This window comes from Gallinula chloropus (assembly GCF_964237585.1).
Source record: "Gallinula chloropus genome assembly, chromosome: 10".
Lineage (NCBI taxonomy): Eukaryota > Metazoa > Chordata > Aves > Gruiformes > Rallidae > Gallinula > Gallinula chloropus.
Window position 1 is genome coordinate 16,789,767 of NC_140095.1, and position 25,736 is coordinate 16,815,502.

The window sequence follows — 25,736 nt, forward strand, 5'->3', positions numbered from 1 at the left end:
GGGGGTCAGCAGCCTGTCTCTGCTTTGTTGCCTCTGACTTGTAGAGGAAGGAGAGGAGGAAACCATGGCATTACACACCCTTGAAATGTCCCAGGAGCCAGCACAGTTCCTGTCCGCAGAGCAGCTCTCAGAAACACTGAGGATTTACCCATCAAACTCAAGTTTGGAAATGTGCCTGGATGTTTCCAAGGAATCTGATGAAAGATGTTGCTGTTTCTGGACAATCAGAACTATCACATTTCCTGGCTACAGCAAGGATCTCTAAACTGAAAATGTGCAAATGTGTTTTACCAGGAGTGGGCACATCCCAAACAAGGATAATCAGAGAAACTCTTTTCAGCACTGCTCTATTTACACGTGCTACAGATTGAAAAGGAAAACCTTTTCCTCAGTTGCCCTGGCATATAACCGTAAATGCCCTTGCTAAATCCCCTTCCAGCATTGGGAAGTGAGACCAAAGGACCTCATGGCACCTATTGGCCTTACTTACCATGCAGACCTGGCAGGTGTGTTGGAGTGGGACAGTGCTGGATGGGGATGAAACTCTTTCAGTTATAAAAAATAATGCTACCACCCTCCCTTGCTCCTTAGAGGGTGATAACACCATGCAAATCCTTGACCCAGGCATGCTAAAGGACTGCTGCTTGCTGACAGAGGTCCACCAACACCCAGCTCAGCTGTTCACAGCCGGTGAGCGCGGCAGACCCAAAGCCAGCTTTACTCTGCGAGTTAATAAAATAACAGATGCCATTAAGAGCAGTTCTTTTAGCTTCATGGTGTAGATCACCCCAGGGAGAGAAGAGGGAAGCCCAAACAAGAGTGGGGAAAGTCTCCATCACCACCAAAGCAAACTCACAAGGGATGTTTCTGACAGGGGAAAGTGTCCTCCAGAGCCACATTGAGACTGGGGTCTCCCTTGGACAGTGGAGCAGTTGCCGATTGAGCTGAGATTTCTGTCTCATAAACAGCTCCTTGAATTGCTCTTGGCATTGACTTTTTCCTGTTCAGCTAATTAAAAATCTGTCTTTGAGTCATAAGCCCCCATTAGTAATAATTTGCTTTGCACTTCTGCAGTGATTTATGGCTGAGATATCAAAGTGCTTTAGAAACATTAATTAATCCTTCTAATACCCAAGGGACTGATCCTCTCTCCGCAATGCACCATTGGTGGAGTAAATGCAGGAAATCCCTAAGGTTTACTCCAAACTGCAGGCAGGGAGAGGGGAAGGGAGCAGCATCCAACCCACCAAGCTCATTTCAGCTGGCTGCCTGCAATCAGAGAGATGTGCAGTCAAAATAACAGCACTGAACGTGCAGCCACAAGCGCGCCCAAGGCCCATCTCTGCTCTTCGGCGGCAGTTCCAGCTGCTGTCCCTATCTGTTAGGGGTGGGAAGGGAGCTGAGACACCCCAGCTCTGCAGATAGTATCAGGAAAGACCTGTGTGGACCATCTTCACCCAGAGCTCTGCAAGAGGCAGTGGTGGGGTCATTAATCAGAAACACACTACTCCTGCTAACACATACATTTCACTTGCCGTCCTGCCCATTTCTCTAATGTGCTTCTTGCACAAAGTCTCTTTTTACCAGCTTGCAGCTCAGACCCAAGGCTGTGTCCCACAGCCAAGATGAGGTGCAGCTCTGGTCCTTGCCAACGATAAGGATCGTTACGTCCATTGGCTTCAGAGAGGCTTTCATCCTTGCCTACTCCAATGAGCTATTTGCCACCTGCTGTTGTCCCCATACTTTGAATGTTGTCATGACAAGACTGCGGGGTGGAGCTGGCCATGCAGGGTGGTGCCAGAAATGGGGAAAGGTATAAAGGTCCCAGCATAGACTGCCAAACACAGATCTCTCAAAGCCTGAGAAGCGTCCCATTTCCACTTTACTGTCCCCAGTAAAGAACAACTTTGACCATGAAGGCAGCTGGTGTTTTCCTGCTCCTCTCCCTGACACTCTGCTTCTACCAAGGTGAGTGCAACATTTTGCTTAGGAGCCATTTCCTCCCCTTGCTAAAGCCCCCAGGTCTGTTGGGTGGGAAGGTGAGCCTGGGAACAGGCCAGCTGCAGCTGGGACCTTGCTCTGACCCTGGGCCAGGAAAGCGAGACATCCCCAGAGAGTGCTGCAACAGCCAACGTGCATTAAACCAGTGGTCTGCAAAGGCTTTAAAAGGGTGCTGGCACCTGCTCCCAAAAATGAACAGACCTGCTGGTCTGACACTCTCCCCTCAGGGCTGGGACGTGGCCTGGAGCTGGTGATTTCTAGAGCACTGCAATTCTTTTCGAGAGACCAGGTGCTATTGTGGTTTTAAAAAAGCAAACCCAGGAAGACAGGAAGCGCAGCTACGCAAGGGGAAATGCAGCTCTCACAACCAAAGTCAATGTTTAAGCCAAATGTGTTTTCAAAACCCCATATGGTGCAGAGGGATGAGAACATGAGCTGTTGCTGTTCTTCAGGTCCTGCTCACCAGGGATTTCTGCATTCCTGGGTTCATTCAGAACAGGGGGGTACTTCTAGAGCAAATCCTCCTCATCCATTTACTGTGCGGTGGTTGCCATTGCAGAGCTGTCTGAGCACAAAATCTGGACTCATGTCAGATGAACTGAGCATGTTGTGGGCTACAGCTTTGGGTCTGGACCAGTGCTCGTCCAAACTAAAATCTCTGAAACCCTAAACAGCGTGGCTGTCAGGTTCTCTGCACCATACTGTTTCACTCCACAGACAGACTGCTATTGGGCCACACTGGCTGTTAATGTAGATGTAGCCTAAATCCTCCTTGTAGGTAACTTTTGGATCTATAAGCAGCCCAGTCTTCTTCTCAGTACTACCTTTTGCTGAACAAATTCAGGTTGTTTTTCAAAATACACCCACCATGTGTTTCACCCCTGCGATCCCAGCTGTCAGACCAGGGCCAGCTTCTCCATGGAGAAGCCTGCCAAAGTCAAGTTCTGTTCCCACCGGCTTTGGTGTGAGACCTCAAGGTCCGCTCGTACAGTCCTCAGGCTAAAGCATCATTAGTCGATCTCCCTTGAAACCAGACCAAGTGATGGGTGCTAAAGCATCCTCTCTCTTTCTCTCTCTACTCTTTCTCTAGGATACGCTCGGCTGAGTGGAATTTTTAACAGAGGAACGGAGGTGAAGTCTCCTATTTTTGTGTAGCACAAGGGTGTGCCCAGCTTTTGGTGAGACAGTACTAATCCACATGCTGGGGAAGCAGAGCTGATAAATGCAGTGAAGTATGGTTTGCTGCTGGGTTGGCAGCCCAAAGATGCCAATGCCGGGGAACCTCCTTCCACCTGCTGTGCCACAGCAAAATCCCAGTGATGGTACTGGTTTCCCACTGCATTTCCCTACACTCAGTAGAGGAAAATCATTATTAAAGAGCTGAATATTGCTGTTAGCTGCCAGGAAGACCAGAGCTCCCCTTACTCTGCAGCTTGCGAGTGCAAGGGCGAGTATCATTGGCACAAAAATAAGAACTGGGAAGAATCCAGTCAGGAGCTGCCCATGGAGCATTGCTCAATAGTTTCACTCGTGTGGGTGTGCAGGAGTGCTGGGTGAAGTTCAGCGGGCCAGGGGACAGTATGGTGGCAGGCAGTCTCAGTGTTTCTGAGAATTCATAGCAGAGCTCTGTGCAGTCTGGGCTGGCTTACCAAGATATACAAAATAGACACCTCCCTGTGAATGCAAAGCTCCTTTGGTAAACTGAAAGCGTGTTTAACATTGTCAATGTTACATCTGTGTGTCTCCAGGCCAACTGTGATGGCTATGACCTAAGAAGGGGTTGTTCAAGGATCTTTGACCCTGTCTGTGGCACCGACAACGTCCTGTATAGCAATGAGTGTCTGCTGTGCCAGCAGAACCTGTGAGTATATGGACCTCCTCCGAGTCTAAGTATCACACAGACAAGGGCTACTACATATGCCTGGGATTTCCTAGAAAGCAAGCTGTTTGCACGCAGCTGGCTGGAGCGCGGGCAGCTAGCCCAGCACATCTGGCGTAAATCTGGCCTCCCGCACAGATGCTGCACCCGCTGCTGCGAGCATGTGGACCCCGTCTGCGAAACGGGGCCGTTGCCTGCGCCTCGCAAGCACACGAGCTGCCCACAAGCAGGGACTGCACAGCCAAATTCTCCCCACACCTGCAGCTGCCAGGCTGCAGCCACTGCTCGGACTGTGCTGGCGGGTGGCCAGGAGCGCAGACAAATGGCAAAGTCCTCACAGTCTGCCCAGCCCCGGCGCGCAGGCAGGGACATATTTTCCAGTTGATCTCAGATGTGTGGTGGCTGAGGAAAAATGATGGTTATTCACCCCAGCGATTTATAGCCGAGCTCTGCTTTCTGTCTTCTCTGCATATGAAAGGATACAATTTGCTCTGGGTATTTTTAAGAATGAGCCTTATATTTAATCTGTGCTGGTGCCAGATTGCGCTGTCTTAGCAGAAGGCCAGGTCCAAATGCTAGTGACGTCTCTGGCGAGACTTGATTCATTTCATCTGGCTCGGGCCCTAGGTAATTTTGAGTATATGCATTGCAAGTGGTCTGTGTCAGACAAGTGACAGAATTACTTCCGACTCAATGCTATGAGGTGAATTTGAAATCTCCATTGGGAAGATTGAGTGTTATCTGTGGCCAGATGCCCCAGTCTGAAGGGCTAAGGGAGCTTCACTCCTGTCCTTACCTGGTGCAGGCAGGGATTTTTGGAGATCAGAGTCACACACCCATCTGCCCTCAGCAGATCTCTAACAGAAGCTCAAATTCCAGCTTTTCTGTCCCTGAGTGAACAGGCTTCTGGAGCCAAGTTCTACTTTTATGAGCATTGCCTCCCAGCTAACTCTGCAGTAAAAAGGAACAGAATCCAAATCACTAGGAAAAGAAGCCTGGATAAGAACTGATGGTTTGGATCTCCCCTCTTTCCTTCATTAACCCAGGCTGCTGCCCCATATTCTGCTCCTGGCCTGCTCAAATGCTGGTTTTACATTTTAAGGCTGAAGACTATGCAGTCAGGCAGGGACATTCTGAGTGGGATCTTCTGAAGGAAGGCGCCGTGGTTAATGACCTGGCGCGGCATGGCACGGTGGTAATGACCATGCTGGAAGCCAGCAGCCCAGCACCAGCTGTCGGCTGTATTGTGCAACAGATGGGGGTGGGAGGTTCGTCAGACACAACATTGTTAGGGCTTTGGCCATGAACCAAGAGCGGGGTAAAGGAAGGCTTCGAAGCCAGCTACACAGGGAGCAAAGTGGCATCGAGGATGCCACGTCATCCCCAGTGCGAAGCACAGCTTCAGAGGGGTTGAGGGACCTCCATCATCACAGGAGGGAAAGTTTGGGGGTATGAAAATGAAAAGGGTGGAGCTGGTGGTGTGTCCAGATCCATCCAGGAGCCAGGGGAGGGAAGGGATGGATGAGCAGCTGGTCCTGGCGCCTGCCTTGCGTTGACAGGCACTGCATCCCTGCACTTCATCAAACTGCTCTTTGTGCGAGCTCTTAGCAGTGGCAACTGGAAATGTGCTGCTCCTGCGGGTCACAGCCCTGAGCCTTCCAGCTCCCCTGTAATGTTCCCAAGTAAAGTTTTGGGATTGGCAACAACAGCCATTTGGTCTCCTGGTCAGGGTGATCTGTGCCAGGCACCAGGACTTTGAAGCTGCCCAGTGCCAAATGTCTCAGTGGAGAGATAAACAGAACGTCCTGGTCTACAAAGCTTTGGTCCGTGGGGAAAAGCCAGGTAGCTGAGATAGGCAGGATGAAGTGACATTTGCAGTTCTGTGTGTGCAACTGGCTTGACAAGAGCTGGAGGCCAGCAAGGAGTCTGGGAATAACTACGGCGAGAGCATCTGGCGGGTCCTTGTGGCAGCAATGTCTCACTTGTCGCCTTCGGTCACTTCACTGGGACCAGCGTGCAAAATGCTTTTTGCAAAGCAGCTTGAAAATCATTTTACCGGTATTTCTCTACGCACCTGAGAAATGTGTTTGTCTTTCCAAAGACAATGTCCTGATTCCACGTGAAAATGGAACAATTCAGTGTAATTAGGTGCACTACTGGGCAAAAAGTAATAACAACAATTTTTCGCAGGTGCCTTTTTAAAATTTTCCTCGCTTTTGCCGGCAAAGCAAACGGGAGGGGAGGCTAGGAGCAGGCCCGAGCCCAAGCAAGGCACAATGGCAGGCATTTGTCTGTAAAAACCCACAAAACAAAGTCATAACCTTTATCGTCTGCAGCCAGACAGACATTAGAGGTGTCTTAGTGCTGTCCTACAGCACAGAGGTGAATTATTCTGCCAGGAGGTGTCAGGAAGCGTCAGCTCTCAAGCTCATTGGAATTCATTAACACATGTCCATGGTAACCCTGAACTCCCTATCAAGAATACGTGGCCTTTCTTACTGTGAATAACACTTAGATGATGATTTAAGCAGTATTATCCTTTCTTCCTTCCTTTGTCCTCTGAGCCAGGCTCTTCTGTGTATCAGGGACCTGAAGGCATCCTCTAGCATTTTTAACCTCTCTTCCAGGCAAAGAAACACTAATGTGCGCATAAAGAACAGGGGAATGTGCATAGAAGAGCGCGGTCCACGCTACCACTACGCTTAACGCCAACAGGGGCAACCATTCTGGAGAAGTGAGCATGAAGCTGTCCCTCACCTACACCAACTCCTAATAAAATGAAAGCATTGCCATGTCGTGCACTGGGATTTCTTACAGGCGCAGCAGACACCTTTCCCTGGCATTTAAAATACCTTCCTGAAAAATACAGGGGAGTGGGTGGTAATATCCATAAAGAGCTGTGAGCAAATTACTGACAGAGCCCCAGGGACAAGGCTAGGACTTGCCCTAGGAGACAGCCAGGCTCTGGGGTAACAAGGAGGTGCTTTTTTGCATGAATAATTTTGTTTTCCTTCCCTAAACTTCCAGCATCCAAGCAGCAGGAGATCTTAGCATTCTCGTTCTTGCAGTTACATTTATTAAATGTGGGGCATTAGAGGCCGTTCTCCAAGGCCTTTGCCAGGAGTAAGAGTGCAACAAGCCATCTCCAGGCTGCCTTTCCTCCAGCCTTGTCCATATGCCAGTGCCCCATCGCATAATCCCTGCGCACCGAGAGCCACCAGCCTCAGACTTGGTTTGCAGCCACCCAGTACCTCAGAAAACCAAAAAGCCTCCATTTTTCCAGGCAGAAAAACCGCGTTTTCTGCAACGGCCTCGGGGAGCTCTGCTGCAGCACCACTCATGCCCCAGGCCTGCGGGTTGGCGGGGCGGGGGGTGGAGGGGGGGATGCAGCGCCCGGCGCTGCGGGACGCAAGGTGCGCGCCCCTGGATGGAGCAAGGCAGGAGGTTTCGGCACTGGAGGCCGCTGTTGCTCCGCCGCAGCCGGTGCCGCAGCTGGAGCCCGCAGCTGGCGGGAGGCGGCGGCTGGGCGGCCCGGCCGGGGCAGACAGGGCAGCGGGCCTGCGGCGCGGTGCCGGTGCTGCTCTTTGCGGCCCTGCAGCGAGGCTGGCAGCCGGCGCTGAGCCTCACACCCTGGGGACCCGCGGGCAGGATTGCAGGGACCCCACGATCCAGCTACGGTCGGGGGGAGAGCTGCAGGGACACGAGTGACCCCAGAGGGGCTGCCTGCCGGTGACACGCCAGAGGGATGTGCCTGCCTGGTACTGACCCAGCCCCAGCGCCCGTGCCCCAGTGAGGTGGGCACTCCACTGCCTGTGCCAAAGGACTGTCAGGAGTCAACCCAGAAGAGCCAGGGACAGAGCAGATGGGGCTGGGGTTTGAAGCCTCTTGTGGTTCCCTGTGAAGTATAGCCCTTGAGTCAATGGCTGCTTGTATCTTGGGGGTCACAAAATGCTTTGCTCTTCACAAATCCTGACCTTCCCTTTGGTTAGAAAGATGTGTTTGAGCTCTCTTTATGTTCCTTGAAGAAGTGGCTGAGACACCCAAAAAAATATGCATCATCAAGCTGAGCCAAAGCTCTAGCACTTGCTTGAAATTTCAAGTGCAACCAGATGCAGATGGGGTAGGGGGGGGGAGCAGGCATAGGCTCATCTTCCCAGATCTGCCAACAAGTCTGCGGTCGAGGGAGATACGAGAAACAACTCACTTTGCCTGCATGTAAAATTGATGCACTAAAGGTGGTAGCCCCAAATAGGCTTGGGACTGTAAATTGCCTCCATACTTTTGCACAGAGGGGATCCTGGAAGCATGCCTCCCACAGCTGGGATATTTCTGATTCTGCTGCATCATGAGGAACGGAGCATAGCTTTTACCCACAGAGGTTTCTGCAAGTGGTTTTAGCAGGAGGGAAGGCTGAGCCTTCTCACACTGTTCACTCAAAGCTCTTGAACTTTATGGCGTGGCTAAACACAGCTTAACTCCAAACTCATCCAAGTTGGTTTCTTCCACTGAGACAATGTTGGAGAGGTTGTACTGGGGCCAGCTTATGCCAAGCAAACATCTTTCCTGCCCATGCCATTTCTGGGAAACATCACCCAGTATTAGCCAAGAGCATTTTTTAGATGAAGCAAGGTGGTGACCGAGCTTGCAAAACAGCAGGCCACGTCAGCTGCATGGCTGAGCACAGGCTGCATCTCCCCAGGCACTGTTCTGATGAGAACTAGCATTCCCACTAAATGTCAGCCACATCCATTCCGCAGCAAGGTCCATATCAGGCTTGAGATTGTGGGAAGCAGCAAGTCCAGGGCCACCCTGTAGGTACCATACATCAGGGACACATCAGGCAGAACCACTGGCACATTTCCAGAAGGCAACAGTTCCTGTCTGTATTCCAGTTTGGGTTTGAACAAGTACAAGTCTGAAGAGTCTTTAGCAGCTGCAAAGGTGTTTACTGGCCCTTAGACTGGTTCAGTTTTATTTACAGGAGACTCATCCCCAAAACCCAATTTCCTGCCCCCATAGTGATTCTTCTTTGAAGCTGAGGAGGGAAGTGCTGCATCTCAGGTGCCCCTCTACCATCTGAGTGCCAGGAGAGCCTGGAGCCATCCTGCAGGCAGCCGGCGTGACTTTTCTGAGACACCAGCTTGCCTCACCGTGTCTCCATGATGCTGTTCCCAGTGCTGGTGAGCTGACAGGGACAGGGGAAAGAGTAAAAGGGAGAATGACTGGAGGAAGAGGAATGGCTTCAAGTCATCTTTCTCTAAATCACTGCAGCCTTTCAGGCCACCTTCCAAGGGCAGTCTTTCAAATGATGCAGCTGTGATAAAAACACAACTCACCATCCTCTTCTCCCTGCTCCCAGAGGACTCAGCCAGGGCAGCAGCAAAGGCCAAAGGGTTTACAGGTACACAGTGGGTGAGGAGGATCCCAAAGGACAGTACAAATGAGGGTGTTCAGCATTTATTCCCTGGGAAAGCATCAGCATGGAGCAACATGATGCCTGCCCCACCACTGCACTGCTCAGTGTAACAAGCATTGGAATGCCAAAGGGGGAAACGCCGAAAATAACCAGCATCGGCTGTGGTAGCTGGGGCTCCACAGAGAGCAAGATACCTGCACAGCCCAGCCCCACAGCAGCTCCCAGCCTGCCTACCCTGAGGAGCGCCAGCACATCCTTGGGAGACACAGGCAGTTTGCAGCTGGCAATGTTTCTCCTCTCCCTTCTCCTGCAACCCACAAGGTATGTGTCCTGTACTCCTTTGCCAGGATTTGCATTTAGGTAGAAGCTTTTCAGAGCGGGGTCATATCCATCTCGGTGCCTCCAAAGAGTGAACAGCTGAGGACAAGTGGCCCAGGGGAGCATTTTTTGATCAGAAAAACGTGTCTCTTTAAAATTGAGATTTTTCTGCCAGTAAAACCTTGTAAAATTCAGCTTGGAAAGCCCTTTCCTCTCATTCTCCAGTAACACTTTACCAGAAGCTTCTGGCTGGGACAGAATATCTATTTCCATCATTGGTGGTATTTGACTTTATCATGTTGTGATAACAAACTGCAAAGTCAGGATTAGAACTGGACAGAGGGACTTTCATGTTATGCAAGACCACAGTTGACAAGAAGCTCTGGATTTTTGGTAGTTTCAAAGCATTCCTGTTTTCAGACCTATTTGGAAGGGGTAGCTTTGCCCACTGCAGCCTTCCCCAGCCTCTCGCTGCTTAAGGGGGCTTCTATTTTAGTCAGAATTTCAACATCAGATCTGTGTTTCTAGTCTGGAAATAAGCCGAGCCTTCCTCGAATTTGTTGTGGCTGCTGGAGGGCACTTTCCATGGGGTGTGTTCAGTTCCACGAGACTTTTGTTTTTGTAGTACCTGAATTGAACCCAGTTTGCCCAGTTGGCAGAGAGCCACTCTTTGCAGACACCTCATGGGAACCCTCCTGCCACTGGTAAAAGACTGTGCACACTACGATGCTTCGACACACCACCTTCTGAATCTGGCCTTTTGCACAGCATGCACAGTGTTGTCCCCGTGCCCAGAGCAGAGGCTAAGAACCTGCTGTCCTTCACAGGTCAGATCTGCACACCAGACCTACACAGCCACTTCAGCTGCTGCTGCTGTGATAACCTCAACAAGAGATGTCAAGAGTGCCGGCAAACGCAAACGGTTTTATCATCACGGAGGGACGGCTGCCTGGCACAGTGCAGCAGCTCCACTGTGTCAGAGGGTTACACTGACAAGCTTGAGGCAAGAGAAGGAAATACCAAATGGTCCCACACTAGTAGGAAATGACAGTGTTAACTCTCTACAAAGCAAAAGTCTCCCTGAAATGGAAGGATGCTTTTAAACTGCAAATTTCCTTTCATCTACACCACAGCTCAGGCTACAGAGGGGAAAAGCTGTCCTTGGCAAATGTATGGGAATGAGCTGGAAGCATCCCTGTACTGATACAGCCAAACTGCCACGGGGCTTAGAGGGGCTGTAGCAGGATCAATACTGAGTAAGAGAGTAGACACTTCTCACTGGCGGGATGAAAGCACCACGATAACCACACACATGGAGCAAATAGCCACAACTAGAGCTGTAAATTTGAAGCAGGACCTCAGCTTTTGCTTTCTAATGTCTCTGAGCTGTTACAGACAAGTCAAGTGACAGTAAGAGTTTGTACTTCTATCAAACGACAGTAAGCTTCCAGGAATCTGGAACATGCAAAGTGCTCTGCAGCCAGTGCAGACACCAAAGCCTCCCTGCCAATGTTTCTACACTAGTTTTCTGGCCTTCATCCTGCATCAGGTTCACTCCCCTTACAGCAAGGGACAGGAGGGGCTGGAAGTGCCAGCTCCACACGGCGCCAGCACACAAAGCTGGGTTCCTCGTGCTCTGCGCAGTTGGAGACCTCTCAGCACTGCAGTCAGCATTAGCACTGCAGGTACACTTAATGCTGAAAAGTTCTGCTTCCTTCCAGCTAATTTTCCACAATTCCTGGAAAGCTCCCAGGCAAAGGTCCTGTCCCTCACCTATCCCAGAACAATAGCCTGCTGTTGTAGCACGACTCAGCAGGGCTGGATTGCAGGCTCTTTCCGAAAACTTAAGCGCTTTACTAGTTGTGAAAGGGTACCACAAATAGAAAAATCACGTGTGGTTTAAACCTCAACAGGGGCTGCTGGCCTCTGGGAGAAGGTTGGGTCATTCCCAGTACACCCTGGCATAAAATCATCTGATGATCCACCCCCACACTGCTTCGTGGTGTGCTGGGAAGCTCTCCTTTGCTGGCAGATGGTGCTAATGTGGCTTGAAGCCACAAAGGCATTAGGTCAGAGCAAGTGTCCAACTTGCAGGTAGCATCCCTCTCAGGGACCAAGGTTTGAAACATTCACCAGGCAGCCCCTACCAGTCTTCTTTCCTGAATTGGCCTTCCCTGCACCACCTACAGCATGCTCCAGAGCACTGTGCACCCCAACAGTGTCTTCACAGATGCAGATGGTATTTCAATATGGTGGTGGGATGCTATGTCCTGAAAGCAAAATTCATGCAGGACCCTCGAGTTGGGGTGAAACATGAGGGGGGAAAAGGAGCGGAGGCAGGACTGAAGCAGTAGGCAAGGCATGGCTGGGGCACCGAAAGGCATCCCACAGCTCTTGCACTGATGGCTGCATGCTGGCTCAAAGGCAGGGAACAAGCTAATGCACATGGCAGTGAGAAGGCACAAACACCCAATCCAAAGTGGGCCAAAACCACTGAGTGAGTGTAGTGGGGCTCTGGATCCAGCCCCAGCACTGACCATAGCTGCAGCAGCATCACCATGTTTGCTATCAGGCTGAAAGCATTTCTGGCTGCCTCAGGGCCTGGGCAGGAGTTACTCCTCTTTCCTCACCCCACTCCAGGTCACAAGCACACAGGAAGTTGTTAAACAAAGGGATTATTCAGTGCACATTACCAGGACTAAGGGGCTGCCGAGATGTGACTCACTTGACCTGCATTGGCCTTCCTGGACAGTTCCTGACACTGTAGCTGCATCGCTGCCAGGCAGCGGCAATGCAGCCACGGAGCAGAAGATCCCTACCAGGGCTTAGCTCCTCTCCCCGAGCTGGCAGCAGAGCCCAAGCAGATGAAGCACAGGGCAGGAAGGGAGCTTTGCTCTGCCATTGCAGACAGGATGTTTATAGGGACAAAACACACAGTCAGCCTGTCTGGAGAGCCCCCAGGGAATGCACAGACCTTGCTATGGTGTCTTAAAGCAAATCACGTAAAACCAGCCTGGGACAGAGTCCCACATTTCTGTCCTCTAATTCTTCCTTGGCCACTGACTGCCCCCGTGCCTTGAGCTCAGCGACCAAATTCAATGACAGTTTCTAATTTTGATGCTTAAAAGCACTGACATGCCTGTGCTTCCCAGTTTGCCTGACAGTGCAAGAGAGAACAGTATAGAAAATAAACCAAGATAGAGTTCAAAGTCTTTCTCTGTAAAAACTGCAAGATTAAGCATTAATTGGCTCCAGACAGTTGTTCTTACTCCAGAGCCACAAATATGCCCAAGTTCTTGGCAGAGGAAAGTGGCTATCGGGTTACAATTAACTTCCTAAAAAGCAATTAAGTGCAATTCACCTCTATAGGCACCTGAGCAGTCAAGCATCTTCTGGTTCCAGCTCTGACACATGTTCCCTGTCCCAATCCTACGCCTTTTAAAAATTATTCCTGCCTAGGAGGCAGTTAATTGACTACAAAGGCAGGTCCATCCTTTTCCAACTCTCTCACAGGCAAAGTGCAGACTTTGGCCTAAATAGGGCATCTGGGCCAGGAAACATATATTTAGAGCTGCATAGCTGAACTGCTGCTCTCTGAAATAAGGCTCATGAGAGCAGGGTCACCCCCAGGAACCAGTCCCAACAGCAGCAGAAGCATTTTCCCATGCAAACAGGTTCCTGTTAATGGGGGACAGTGGGTGGTACATACAGCCTCTGCAAGCGACACGTTGCATCACTTTCGTAATCATGAGGCTAATCTAGGTCCATAATTCTTACTTGCTCCTGGAAAACACTGCCAGGATGGTCCACTGAAATGCAAACAAAGGAAATGAGCTCCTGGACCAGGTCTTTGAGGATTGCAGCTGGAGACTGTATGTGCTGGCAACAGTGTGGTTGACATTCTAAAACCTGTGAAGGCTTCCTCATCCAAAGTCCCAAGCGGTGTGTATAACGGCATCTAATGTATACATAATGGCCAGAAAGGTCCTAACCAAAGTGGAAGCTGGAAGAGAGCCCATTTTTGGCATCATGCTTAGACAGCCCAGTCAACCTGCTGTCATACACCTGCACAGTCTTCACACCGACTTCCACACTACCCCTCTGCTGCTGCTATTCAAAGCATTCAAGTTTGGGAAATCCTTCAAGCAAGATCTTGACTCTGGGTGACCAGCCCGACATGTGCTCTGCACAAAAGGGTCAGCACAACTCCATGTCCTCAACTTGCTTTGCACAAACTGGGCTGCACCATGAGAAGCAAGTCAGAAATCAGTCCGGGGCACAAAGAGTATCCGCACAAGCTGTTTTGCCTCAGCCAAGATAAGGCTAGAGACAAAAAGGAACCTCAGAGGAAAACTAAAAATATCACTGCAAACTTGTAGCCTGGCAATATGCCTAATTGGGTCCTGCTCACATCAGGAGATATTCCTGTGAAAAACCTGATGCTGGGTAACTTGCTGGCCAGACGGTAGATGGGATCTTGCATGAACACTTGCCCCTGGAAAGCCAGGAGGAGAGATGTAACAGGAACAGCAGGAGGTGCATAAATGTAATTTTCTCTTTCTCTGATCGAGCGCGTTGGAGAATAGCTTGTCCGGGTTGAGACAGAGTGTGAAAACCACCTTGTCGATAGATAAAAATCAGGAGGTTGTTGTGCCAGTCGGGGCAAGAGGTTTTATTTCTAGATCACCAAGAGAGACATAATTCTTTAGAAAAATCAATCAAATTTAAATGAGGACATAGAAATGACTGTTCTAGCCTCAAAGGTCCATCTAGTCAAGTGCTGTGCTTTCAGCACAATATGTTCTTCATCAGAACATGGTTATGCAGCTCCCAGGGGCACAATGAGCATTAGCGATGTGGGGATTTGAGTCGCCACATGAGAGACTACCTTCCACCCGCCCCCTCCCAGTTCCCATGTCCCAACCTCAAAATTAGGCTGTTTGGACAGCTCTGCTGGCAGATCTGAGGGCCTGCCAATCCTCCACACAGCCTCAGTTCAAGGTCCTGGCCAGGGACTCAGGGGGACCACGTCCCCATCAGCAGAGCCAGGCAGGAAGTATTTTGGCAGAGAGCCACTGCCTGGCAGTAGGGGAGGGTCACATTCCCATCTGCATATCTGGGTATAGAGGAGGTCAACTGTCCCCAGAGATCCATCTAGATCACATCAGCTAGGCTGTAGGGCTTGGTCACCTTGTCATCCTTCCTAAACACAAGAGTCAGAAAAACCTGCCTGTGCCCAGCCATGGGGAAAACAGTGAAGCGTCTGGTGTGCTCCCCCCGCTCATTTACAAACAAGCTGATTGAATATCAAGAGATGCTTTTCTCTGTTCACAGCTCCCATTTTCCTCTCAACATTCATCCACCAAGGCTTGTGGTCTCAGCTCAAGACTTTGCCCTCAGAGCTGGTTCTGGCAGTGTCTGACTCTGCAGCTCTGTAGCTGAATCCTTCCAAAATGCTATCCGCAGCTCTGCTGTCTCTCTAATATCATGGCAATAACCACAAATTAATGCACTCATGAAAAAATAAAGCTTGAAGGAGCCTAAGGAGCTCAAAGCATAACCAGCTGTATCAGGTGGTTTTCCCTCTTTTCAAAGACTTCCAGTAATGGAATTTCTACAACTTCCCCAAGAAACCATTTCCCAGCAGCTCTGTCTTTCTGGTTTGGCTTACACTCAAAGCATCTTCTCCTAGCTGTGAGAGACAGAGAGGAAAAAGCATTTGCTTCCTCTTTTTAGGAGCGGTTTACACATTTGAAGAGCTTCACACTTACCCTGTTTTGCTTTAATCTTCACTAAATAATCTTCTTTCTCTCCATCTCTTCTGCTAGGTCAGATTTTCTCTCCTCCCTGTTCCTACTGCTGGCCTCTATTCTTACCCTAATCCAAACCTGAAATCTATGGCTGATGCTTAGGGTAAGCTCCATCAAGCCTTTTCCATCAGCCTTCTCGTAGGAGACTGACCTGCAAAGTCCATACATTATTCAGAGAGGTTCTTTGGCATTTCTGCTTCACTGACACACAACACAGCACCGATCATTTCACCTTTAGAGCTCCCGGCAAAGTCTATCAAACCTCAGCCTCACTCACAACTACTCCTTTAACATCCCAAAAACCTTCAAAGCTCCTCAAAGCCTCACACTGAGACCTGGTGACTTCTTGCTCTTCCAGCCCTAGCGATGCATGCTTCAACTTCTAAGACTAGCAATATTGCTGCAAAGGAGATGTGAGAATTTGTCTGCCCTCCTGCTCTTTAATTGCTCGCCTTGACCCCTGCAGATCCATGAAGTCACCAGCCAGGATGAAATCCTGCCTTTCTCACATCTGTAAATACCTCCTCATGTTTTGTTTCCTTCTTAAGACTTCAAAAACTAGGCCAAAAAGAACAACTGGGATATTTAAGAATCAGGTTTGCCTTTGGCTTTTTTGATCAAGCGTGTTTTTAATGGGCTCTGCTGTCAACATCAGGACCAACTTAATAATAAATGCCTGACATTTCAGTCATTATTCAGAGTTTTTATCCTTCCCCTCCTCCCAGTGCCTGGCTGTTTACTTAAAGATTCGCTCATGTTGTGTTTCCACTGTGGGCCTGGAAGCTGAAATGGGAGCAAAGCTCCTTGCAATCACCCAGCAGTCTCTCCCAGCCAACAAATAACCCAGGAAAGTCAGATGGCAGAGGAGGAGAGGATGCCTGGGGAGGGCAGTGCTATGGGAACCTGCTAATAAACCCAGCACGGCAGTCGCGGATTGCTAAAGCCTGGGCTAGCTGCCACACAGGGATTAGCACTAGCACGATGCTCCATGGGAGGGAAAAGTGATAAACTGGGCTTTGCTGGTGCAAAAACCTTTCACTTTCTTCACTTTTGTGAGCTCCTACACCACTCCACATACTGCTTACTGCCTCTTTTTGGCCAAAGGAGCGAACCCATCCCGCAGATACTCGAGTTACCTTTTAGCAGAACCCAGTGGGGCCAGGTTCCCTGCAGGGACCAGCACTTACTGCAGCACCATCCAGGAGGGAGAGGGGACAGCTGCAGCCCCAGCACCTCTGCACCACAAGCTGTACCTGGAAGGGACAGTCAGTGCTAAGTCAGTGGTTTTCATAAAGCTTGTAATAAATGCTCAGGTTTTTTAAACTTTCCTCTTACTAATAAGGTCCTGGCTCAATGTGTGCTGTGTTTGGGGATTTTTTTTCTTTTTATGTTGTATATGGCAGCCTAATTACAGTCATTACATTGCCTTGAACTATTTAAAAGAAGTTGCTACATATAATTATGTGCATGTAAGTGAGAATAATGCTGTACCTAATACTGCAAGACTCCTTATACACCGGAGGAAGCAGTCCACACTCTCCCAGCAGATAACCAAAAGGGTTAATGCCACAGCTTGCACCCAGCCCAAAATGCATGTTTCCAGCAGTGTATTGAATCTGTTGTCCATCTCCATCCCACCATACATATGTCATACCCTGGGTATTTTTTTCTTTGCCACATTATCAAAACTAGAACAAGTTTCCCTGCAGTGTAACACTAACAGGTAACTGCCCACCCCACCGAAGCCACCGCAGGCTGATTTCCAGCAGACCTGTGCCATTCACATTATCCAGCCAAGAGCTGGTGAAGAACGAAATTCCTGGAAGTGTTTATTACGATTGGCTCACCCTGCCTCTCTCACCACAGCCTAACAGGCTCCCACCTTCTCTAATGAAAACAGAATTAAATCACATGCTGGTGTAGCTCCCACCCGGCTGCTTCCTGGGGGAGCCCACGTGGCTGGCAGAGCCAGGCGCTTGCAGAGACACATTTTCCCAGGGTCAGACTGTCACAGCTACTTTGGTGTAACTTCAGCTTGTTTATTTGGCTGATCAAGATCTGAAAACAACACAAAGTTCTGGATGTCCTTCAGTAAGGATTGAATTATGCATAATAATTACAGCACCACATCACGCATGAGGGAGATTCGGGTGTTTGGGGCGGGGGGGGATGCACAGCCTATTTTAAGGGAAAGGATGGATGCGTGCCCAGCTCCATCCATTTACCTCTGTGACCAAGATCTTTATGCTAGAGACTCAAGCCCCAAGCTCAGATCCTATCTTCTTGTCCATGAGTGCTGTCCCACCATCTTCCCACTCTGCTTCTCCTTCAATTCAGCAAACTGTGGCAAGGACTTGCCACCTCCTTGGCCAGCTTGCTGCTGTGTGCCCTGCTGAAAGCGTACGTGGTTTTGTTATGCAAAAGATGGTACAAAAAGTCCCTTCTGTGCAGCAGCAAGCAACACAAACATTTCCTAAATGAGACCAGCCAAACCCAGAGGCAGATACCAGTTCAATCTACAGGGAGACGCAAATTGTTCAGCTGCATGTTTGACTGCCAGGAGGAGTTCTGCAAATGTTTTAATGAAGCCTGGACTGCACCAAGGCGAGGATGTCAGAAATTAATTCCTGATGATCTCCAGTACAGAAGCAGCTCTTCATCTGTCTCTCCATCCACGTTGGTTGGGTTTTGCTTCTTTTCTCATTAGGAATTAAGCAAATACGTAATTACACGGGCAGAAATAAAACTAGGAGAAAGAGTACAAGAGAAAACGCCTCCAGCCAACTGGTGGAAGTCGAGGCAAGTGATGGCTGTAAGGAGGCGGCTGCCTCACACAGCCAGGACTCTCAGGACAGGGTTTGGTCAATTAGAGCTGTACCAGCAGCAGACTGACTTAAAAATACATAAACCAGCTGGCCCTGAAACTTCTGTTTTCTTTGCCTACCCGTTGCTGACAAACACCAACCATTTTTACATAGCCTTGGGAAAGCTCATGCTCTGCAGATCATTAGTTTATGCAATTATGGCTTTCTCTGTTGAATGTCACTTGTGCAAAGGTCATTGCTGAAGATAGGAAAGAGGCTTCTGTTCCGAGAAGAGGCACAAAGACATGCCATATTTGGCTGGAGGAAGAGATATCCTTGTCATTTCACTGGCAGTACATCACCTGCCTCTGGCCATCCACTCGGCTGTGACCCCTCTTCCAGCAGCCATGTGTCCTCTTGCTGAGGTTCACATTGGTACTTAAGTGAGAAACACGCTGCTGTTGATAAAAGCTGCTCACACAGTGTATCTGCATGGCTGGAAGGTGTGAAGGGCATCTCCACTCTAGTGGCCAAGCACTGCACTGGAGTCACTGCAAGTAAGCAGGTCCCCTGGGAGCTTTGGGACTTTGGTAACCTAGGCCAGGGCCAAAGGGTGAAGGTTCCTCCCTGACTCCTCACTGATACTTACACCAGCTTTGGAAGAACACCAGAATCAAACAAGCAATCCAAGATAGAAGCATTAACAACTAGTCTTTGGGATCCTGTTTCACTAGCTCATTGCATGGGCAGGTGAGGACCTGGCTAGACACCAGGCTCAGAGCAGTGCTGAATCTTCCCTCTGCAAGGCACTGAACAGGGTGAAGCCCAAGCCCAACAGCCAAAGAAGCACTGCTCAGATACAGCTGCTTTAAAAGCTCCACCTGGTGCTAGCCCTGAACTCTGGTGCTAGTCCATTCTTTGGTGGCGTGTCCCACCAGGGCCATGCCTCCTTTTCCTCTCCCTTAGCACTGCCTGAGCACCACAAGCCAGGTAAAAAATAATCTTCCTTCACCAAGTGATTCAAACGAGCTGTGCCTAATAGACCATCTATCTCATTGCTATTTGTTTTGGCATCTTTGACTGTTTTAAATCCCACTTAAAGCTGTCTAACAACCAAGATTACACCAGTCACAACTGCCATACAAACATCTCTGTTACTATCTGGAAACATGGCTTGTTGTTTCTTTTCCTCTTTCGCTCGTACAACACCAGCAGCAAATTGCACTGAGGTAGGAGGGTGGGGTGAGACAGTAATTATGTTGTCCAAGTCCAAGGTATGACACCAACATTGCCTGCTGGTACTAGACACTGTGGAAACCTGTGTAGGCTTGTAGCACACAGGCACACTGAGCAGAATCCACAGGTGCTCGGTTTAATAACTATCGCTCGGCATCCAATTCCCCACCAAATAATCAGACAGGCTTGGCTGGTGCCAGGCAAAACAGACATCACCTCTAATACGAGACCTTCCTGAGAGCAGATCTGGAGGCTCCCAGCTTCCCACACGAAGACAGGATCTGAGCTACCAAGCAAAGTGTCCAAAAGGATTTTGACAAAGTGACATTTAAACAATGGTTTGAAAATTCATCCAACCCACGACACACCTGGTTGCTGTCAGTCTCTGGCTGTTTCCAGTCTCCTGGATGCACACACAAAGCTACCCCAGTCTCAGAAATGTGTGGGGAGGATTTCTGCCATGCAAAATTTAGGGCTGTGACTTAGTCAGTTCTGTTGATACACGTCAAGGAAAGCATCTCCACCCAAATACCCCTCTGCCTGCCTCACACATCACTTCCCAGGAACTCCGCAGCCACAGTTTTTCACAGGAAAGGTTGTTTCTGAAACAGGTTGGTTTTTTCCCCCTATAGAAATCCTTTGATTTTTATTTCATTTTCTGTAATTTCCAATTTTGTTCTCCACAGATTTGTTTGTAAAACTTCATTTTCCCCATAAGTGTTCAATTTCCAAATTACTCTGCTGTATATTCCACTAACCCTATAAATTAAAAGGGTCATCTTGGATTTAGATTAAAATAGTAAAAAAAAAAAAAAATAAATAAAAGACGAGCAAAACATCCCAGATTCCTTTAAAGTACGTAGTTCCTTTGAATCCACCATGGGCACCCAGCATTTCCTTTTCAAGGAATTCCTAGGAACTTCTAAAATAGGACATTTCCTGCCATTTCACACCAGACACTTTGACATCCCAGACCTCCAACTGAAGGCACTCCAGCTGCTCCACTGGATACGATACAACCCTCGAGACTGCTCCGTTTCTAAATGTTTCAGGACACTTCTCCAAAGGCTTGCTGAGTCAGCAGCTCTTCAAGCACTCTGTGCATAGCATTTCATGCTTCATGAACTTGCCTCCAAGAAGGCACGATGAGATAATCCCAAACCCAGTTCTCACAGCCCTTACTTGTGTGCGTTGCTCCAGATTTCGGCGGCCTGCCCTTGTTTGCATTTCAAGAGCCTTCAAACAAACATTAGTTGAGAGGAAAAACAGATGGTTCAATTAAGCACCAAAATTCTCCACCATGGGATGCCCTGCCAACCCTCTCAAACCTTCCCAGGATAGCTAAACAAGGAAAGCTGGAGTAAGCAGGCTCTTTGCTATCTCGGTGCTGTGTGAGGAATCAGGTGAAGGACCATTTCTAAAGCCACTAACAGTTTCCTTGAGGCAGAAGTCCTAGAAAATCAAGGCAGAAGGGCCCCAAATACCCATATAGAACCTCACAGGGTCTCAAAACAGCAATCACAGAGCAGTGCAGCTTGCCTCTGCATGCACCTTTCCGAAAGCAGAGACAAAAAGCTGAGCAAAACGGCTCTCGAGGCGAGAGGATGGAAGGCTTTGGTAGGGAAACACAGGCCCAGCTGCTGCAGCTCCTTGCATGCAGGGCACAGGGCAGATAGCATCCTACCTCCATGCACTGGCCAGCAAATGCACAGCATGCCTTGCAGAAGGTTGCCAGCAGCCATCTAATAAACATCCCTGCCTCCACGCTGGCATCCTCTCACAGGCAGCCCAGGGAACCGCTGGAGTGCCGCAGAAAGGCACAGAGAAGCAGGGGATATACCAGGGCTGCTCCTGGAGCAGGCCCAGCAGCTGTAGGGGAGCAGAGGGTGTTAACAAGGGGCAGAGAAGTATCTTCTCCCAAGGGCTCCCTGCTGGCCAGCCAGGAGGGCCTCATCCATGGGATTGCCTGCCTGCACTGCCAGGATGCACCCTGTGGCACTCACTCACGAGCAGCCTTAAACTGCTGTGCTCTTTTTCCAGATGGCTCTGTGGAGGCTCCCAAATGTGATTTTTAGTGGTGGTTACATTCAAGGGCCAGATATTCACCTCCAGCTTGTGCCACCAGCATCTGCCCTAAAGCATACAACACACTAGTTTCCCAAGAATGTGTGAAGCCAGCTCAAAAACCCTCAAAACAACCAAGTAAAGGCTGGATAGCTTTACCTTTCCCAGCAGCACAAGCCCAGACCTCAGTAGCCAGCATGTGGCTCACAGCACACCCAGGGCTCTTTTTTTCCCTTTAAAAAGCTTCATCCTTTTTGTGTCTCAACTTGCTCCTTTTGCTTTGTGGGTTGTTGGGGTTTTTTTTCTCCCACCTAAAGTCAGTACAACAATTCTATCAGTCGTGCTCCCGACAGTTTGTGTGGTGTAAATACAGAAGTATTTGTTTTTCCAGACTAATACAGGACAAGCCACCTTCTCAGTTTCACAGCAGATGCAGCATGAGTTCAGGGCATTTTAGAACCCTCCATGTTCCTGGGGACAAGGACCAAATGCCACAAAGTCCCCCTGCCTACCAAATCCAAGCAGAGGCTGCCAGAAAGAGCCTGCTGAAACATTTTAGCCAGAACCTCCATACTTACTTCCTGAGCGTGGGCAGGGTTTGGGATGGAAAGGATTAGTGGTAAATTCCGCAGCTCCTTGAGCTCCCAGGAACTGCAGCCCCTCAGCACAGATGATGCCAGCACGGATTCTAGGAAGCACAGGAAGCCCTCACCAAAGTTTCCACATGGATCCCATCACTTCCAGACACTGACACAGAGTGTTTGATGACCTCCCTGTTGCTCTGGTACCAAAAAAAACTCACCACTTTCCAATAAAAGTTGGGAAGGGATAGTGGAAATAATGAGAAGTCATCTCCACTGCATTCAGCAGCGCTGTCACCACCACACAACATGCCAAGACTTCAGTCATATTTCAAGGAATGCTTTTCCTCTGAGGTCTAAAGAAGGAATTCAAATTTCCTCTAGAAAGTGAAATGAACTCAATGCTTCTAGCCCTGCTGCTGCAGATAAAAGCTTATCCCATGTTAGTTCTGGATGTGGCTGAACCCCTGCCCAAAAGCACCATCCTCCTGGATGGATGGCAGCCCTTCTCTTTGGAAATACCTCTCAGACCTTCAGGAACACACATAGAATCATAGAAAATCCTGAGTTGGAAGGGACCCATAAGGATCATTGAGTCCAACTCCTGGCTCCACACAGGGCAACCAGGTCAGGGCATAGGACTGAGTGCACTGTCCAGATGCTTCTTGAACTCAGCCAAGCTCAGTGCTGTGACCACTTCCCTGGGGAGCCCATTCCAGTGCCCGTAAAGAGCCTCTTCCTAACATCCAACCTAAACATCCTCAGTCACAGCTTCACGCCATTCCCTTGGGTTCTATCCCTGGTCACTAAAGAGAGGAGCTCGGAGAGGCCCCTTCACTCCTCCTCTTTGGGAAGCCACAAACAGCGATGGGATCTTCCCTCAGCCTCCTTTTCTCCAGGCTGAACAAACCAAGGGACCTCAGCCTCTCTTCATAAGACTTCCCCTCCAGACCTTTCACCATCCTTGTTGCCACACACCCTTTGAAATCACTCACAGCCCCTGGAGACACTGAAACTGAAATAACATCTTGTTCTCAAGGCCAGCCTGGCTCACAGGGAACCAGAGGGCCAGTCTTGCACCCACCCCACACCATACACAGAGATGGCTGAGCTAGCTCAGCCCCAGGGCCCTTTGGCACCCAGCACAGGTGGGTAGCATTGCTTAGGTAAAGACTAAAGACAGGATCTCCAGCCCACCTTCCACACCTCTGATATCCAGCAATGTCTCAGTTAGCCAAGAGCAGCTCACCAGCCCCACACCTACATCTTTGCTGCAGTTTATTAACACAGAGGCCCCTGATTCTCATCTTACCCTCCATGTACTTCCCCCACTCTCAGCACATGCCTACAAACACTGCAGCAAATACCACAGCCCATGCTCAAGAGCTCATTTCATACATACAGTGCACCAGTTCCCTCCCCCAAACACAATCTATGGGGAGACTGCACCTCTCAAGCTCAAGGCACTCACAAAACAAACTCCTGCTATGCACTGACCATCCAGGGCTGTGGGAGGGACAGTTTGTATTACTTTTCCCAGCTGTAGATGTTTGCTTCATTTCCATAAGAGGTTTCAAAAAGCTCTCTCTCCCACAAGAATCCAGCCTGCTCCTTCCTTTTATCTCTGTAAGGAGGAAGCAAGATCTAACACAATCACTGTGCTTACTTGCTTTTAAGTCCACAGAACCAGGGGACATATGCCTACATACAACGCCAGCGCTATGCAAGAGCTATTTCCAAGTCATCTGCTTGGGTGCTTTATTCCAAAGTATGTTTTGTTTGCTTCTTTCTTTTTTTTTTTTATTTTGTGGGGGCTTAAAGATGCTTTCAAAATATGTCCATGAATCCCTGTGGAGGAAGGTTGCATAGCAGGTTGCTCAGATGCGTTACAGGAACTGTAATCGAAGGTGTAGGAGAAGAGAGCCAGAATTAGGATCCTCAAGCCAAGGAACAGCAGAGCCCCACAGCATTGATTTCTCAGTCTCTGCAAAGGCTTTACAACCCACCTCGCTCTACAGTGTGGTGAAGAGTGTTTTCCATGATGCAGCTGTAGGAGCCCATGTCATTCTGCAGCCCAGGCCAGCTCGTACACAGAAGAAATCCAGTGCCTGTAACAAGAGGATCAGGATGAGAAATCCAGCACATGATGCACCAAGGCAAGGCCTGGAGCATCATAGCATGTTTCTGGTGATGTGACATCCCCCTCCCCCAGACCTGGACTAGGGGGACCCCAGGTTCCTATACCCAGATTCTGCAGTGACAGGTAGCTGAGGAATAGATGTTGAACAGCAATGGGACCTGAAATGTGCCCTGCACAGCACCAGACACCCCCTATACCTTCACCATCAAGATCCTTGGACAATAAAAAAGGCATGAGGCAGCTAAAGTCTTGACATGAAAATCTCTCCTGCTGCAGAAAATACTCAAGGCTAAAAAAAACCACAACAGAAAACAAACTACACCAACACTTTTTCTTTCCCTTTTTTTTTTAAACATGAACTCCTTCAAACCCTTTTATCACAGTTTCTTTTTCCCACGTATTTGAGGAAACAACTGGTTCTCTCACAGCCAGGAAATGCCCCAGCAGCAAGGGTGAGCAGCTTGAAAAAGCAACTTTCTCATTCTGCCTCTGGTCTATCAAACTCCCAAATTAGGCTTATTCCCAGCAGCATACCAGCAAGACGACTGCATCATCTGCACCTCAACCCAGTCAGGCAGAAGCAGACGGTTGCCCTGAGAAACCCCTACCATACCCACTGCAAAAAAAGCTGAGAAGAAAATGGGATTTTGCAGCTGGGACTCTTGACTGTCTCCCAGAGTAGCATTAATCCACCTCACCTTAAAACCCACCAGGAAATAGCTGCAAGGAAGGGGTGGAGGAAGAAAGAGAACCACTTATAAAGCATCAGCTGCAGTCTAATTGGAGCTATTAGTGAGCTCTTAGTGGTGTTTATTAGCCTTTACCCAACATTGCTGAATGAAGCAATCCTGACATCAGCCTTCTGGCTTGGAAAGCTGTGTTCCAACCCCAGCTTGAGGAAGATAAGTATTTAGAAAGGTCAAGCTGGTTTTATTCACAGCTGCAGGTCTCCTAGCCAGCTCTGAGTTTGTTTTGATCTCAGAGAAACCCAAGTCAGATACAGCAACCCACTCTGTGTGGTGTAAGAAGTTCTTACAGTCAGAGGAGGTCCATCATGGTATCTCTCTGAGCTGGAGGCCTCCTGGTCTGAGTTATGGCCATTGAGTCACTTTGAGTTGATAGCATCATGCTGCCTTTGCTCTTCTGGGAGTTGGAGGTTGCCAGCTGCCTGGCTAGGAGATTGGTGGGAGATACACTCAGAATACAAGGCAGCAAGCCCCAAGCCTGGCTCAGGACAAGCTGGCCATGAGTCAGGCAGGATTAAAATAAGATTTACATCTTCTGATACACAAAACATTCATCACAGGCTGCTGCTGGATGTCTTCAGCCTGCAAATAGCAGTCTAATATGAGGTCTTTCTTAAACATGTCATCCCTTTCAAAGGACATGCAGCCAAAACCTGCATGCCTCAAGCAGGGCCAGTCTCCCTGGAGTCACTTATAGTAATACGTGTTGTAAATCATGGCATCTTCTGGGAAGCAGCAGGA

At 49.2% G+C, this 25,736-nt stretch overlaps 1 protein-coding gene across 1 annotated transcript; it reads left to right on the forward strand.

Annotated features, from left to right (window-relative positions):
• Positions 1-1,852: 1,852 nt before the first annotated feature.
• On the forward strand, positions 1,853-6,666 carry LOC311195395 (pancreatic secretory trypsin inhibitor-like). The gene is made up of 4 exons (XM_084268786.1): positions 1,853-1,968; positions 3,092-3,132; positions 3,750-3,862; positions 6,508-6,666. Exons 1-4 carry the CDS (start codon positions 1,914-1,916, stop codon positions 6,584-6,586), a joined length of 288 nt encoding a protein of 95 aa, XP_084124912.1. The 5' UTR covers positions 1,853-1,913; the 3' UTR covers positions 6,587-6,666.
• The last annotated feature ends 19,070 nt before the right edge of the window (positions 6,667-25,736 follow it).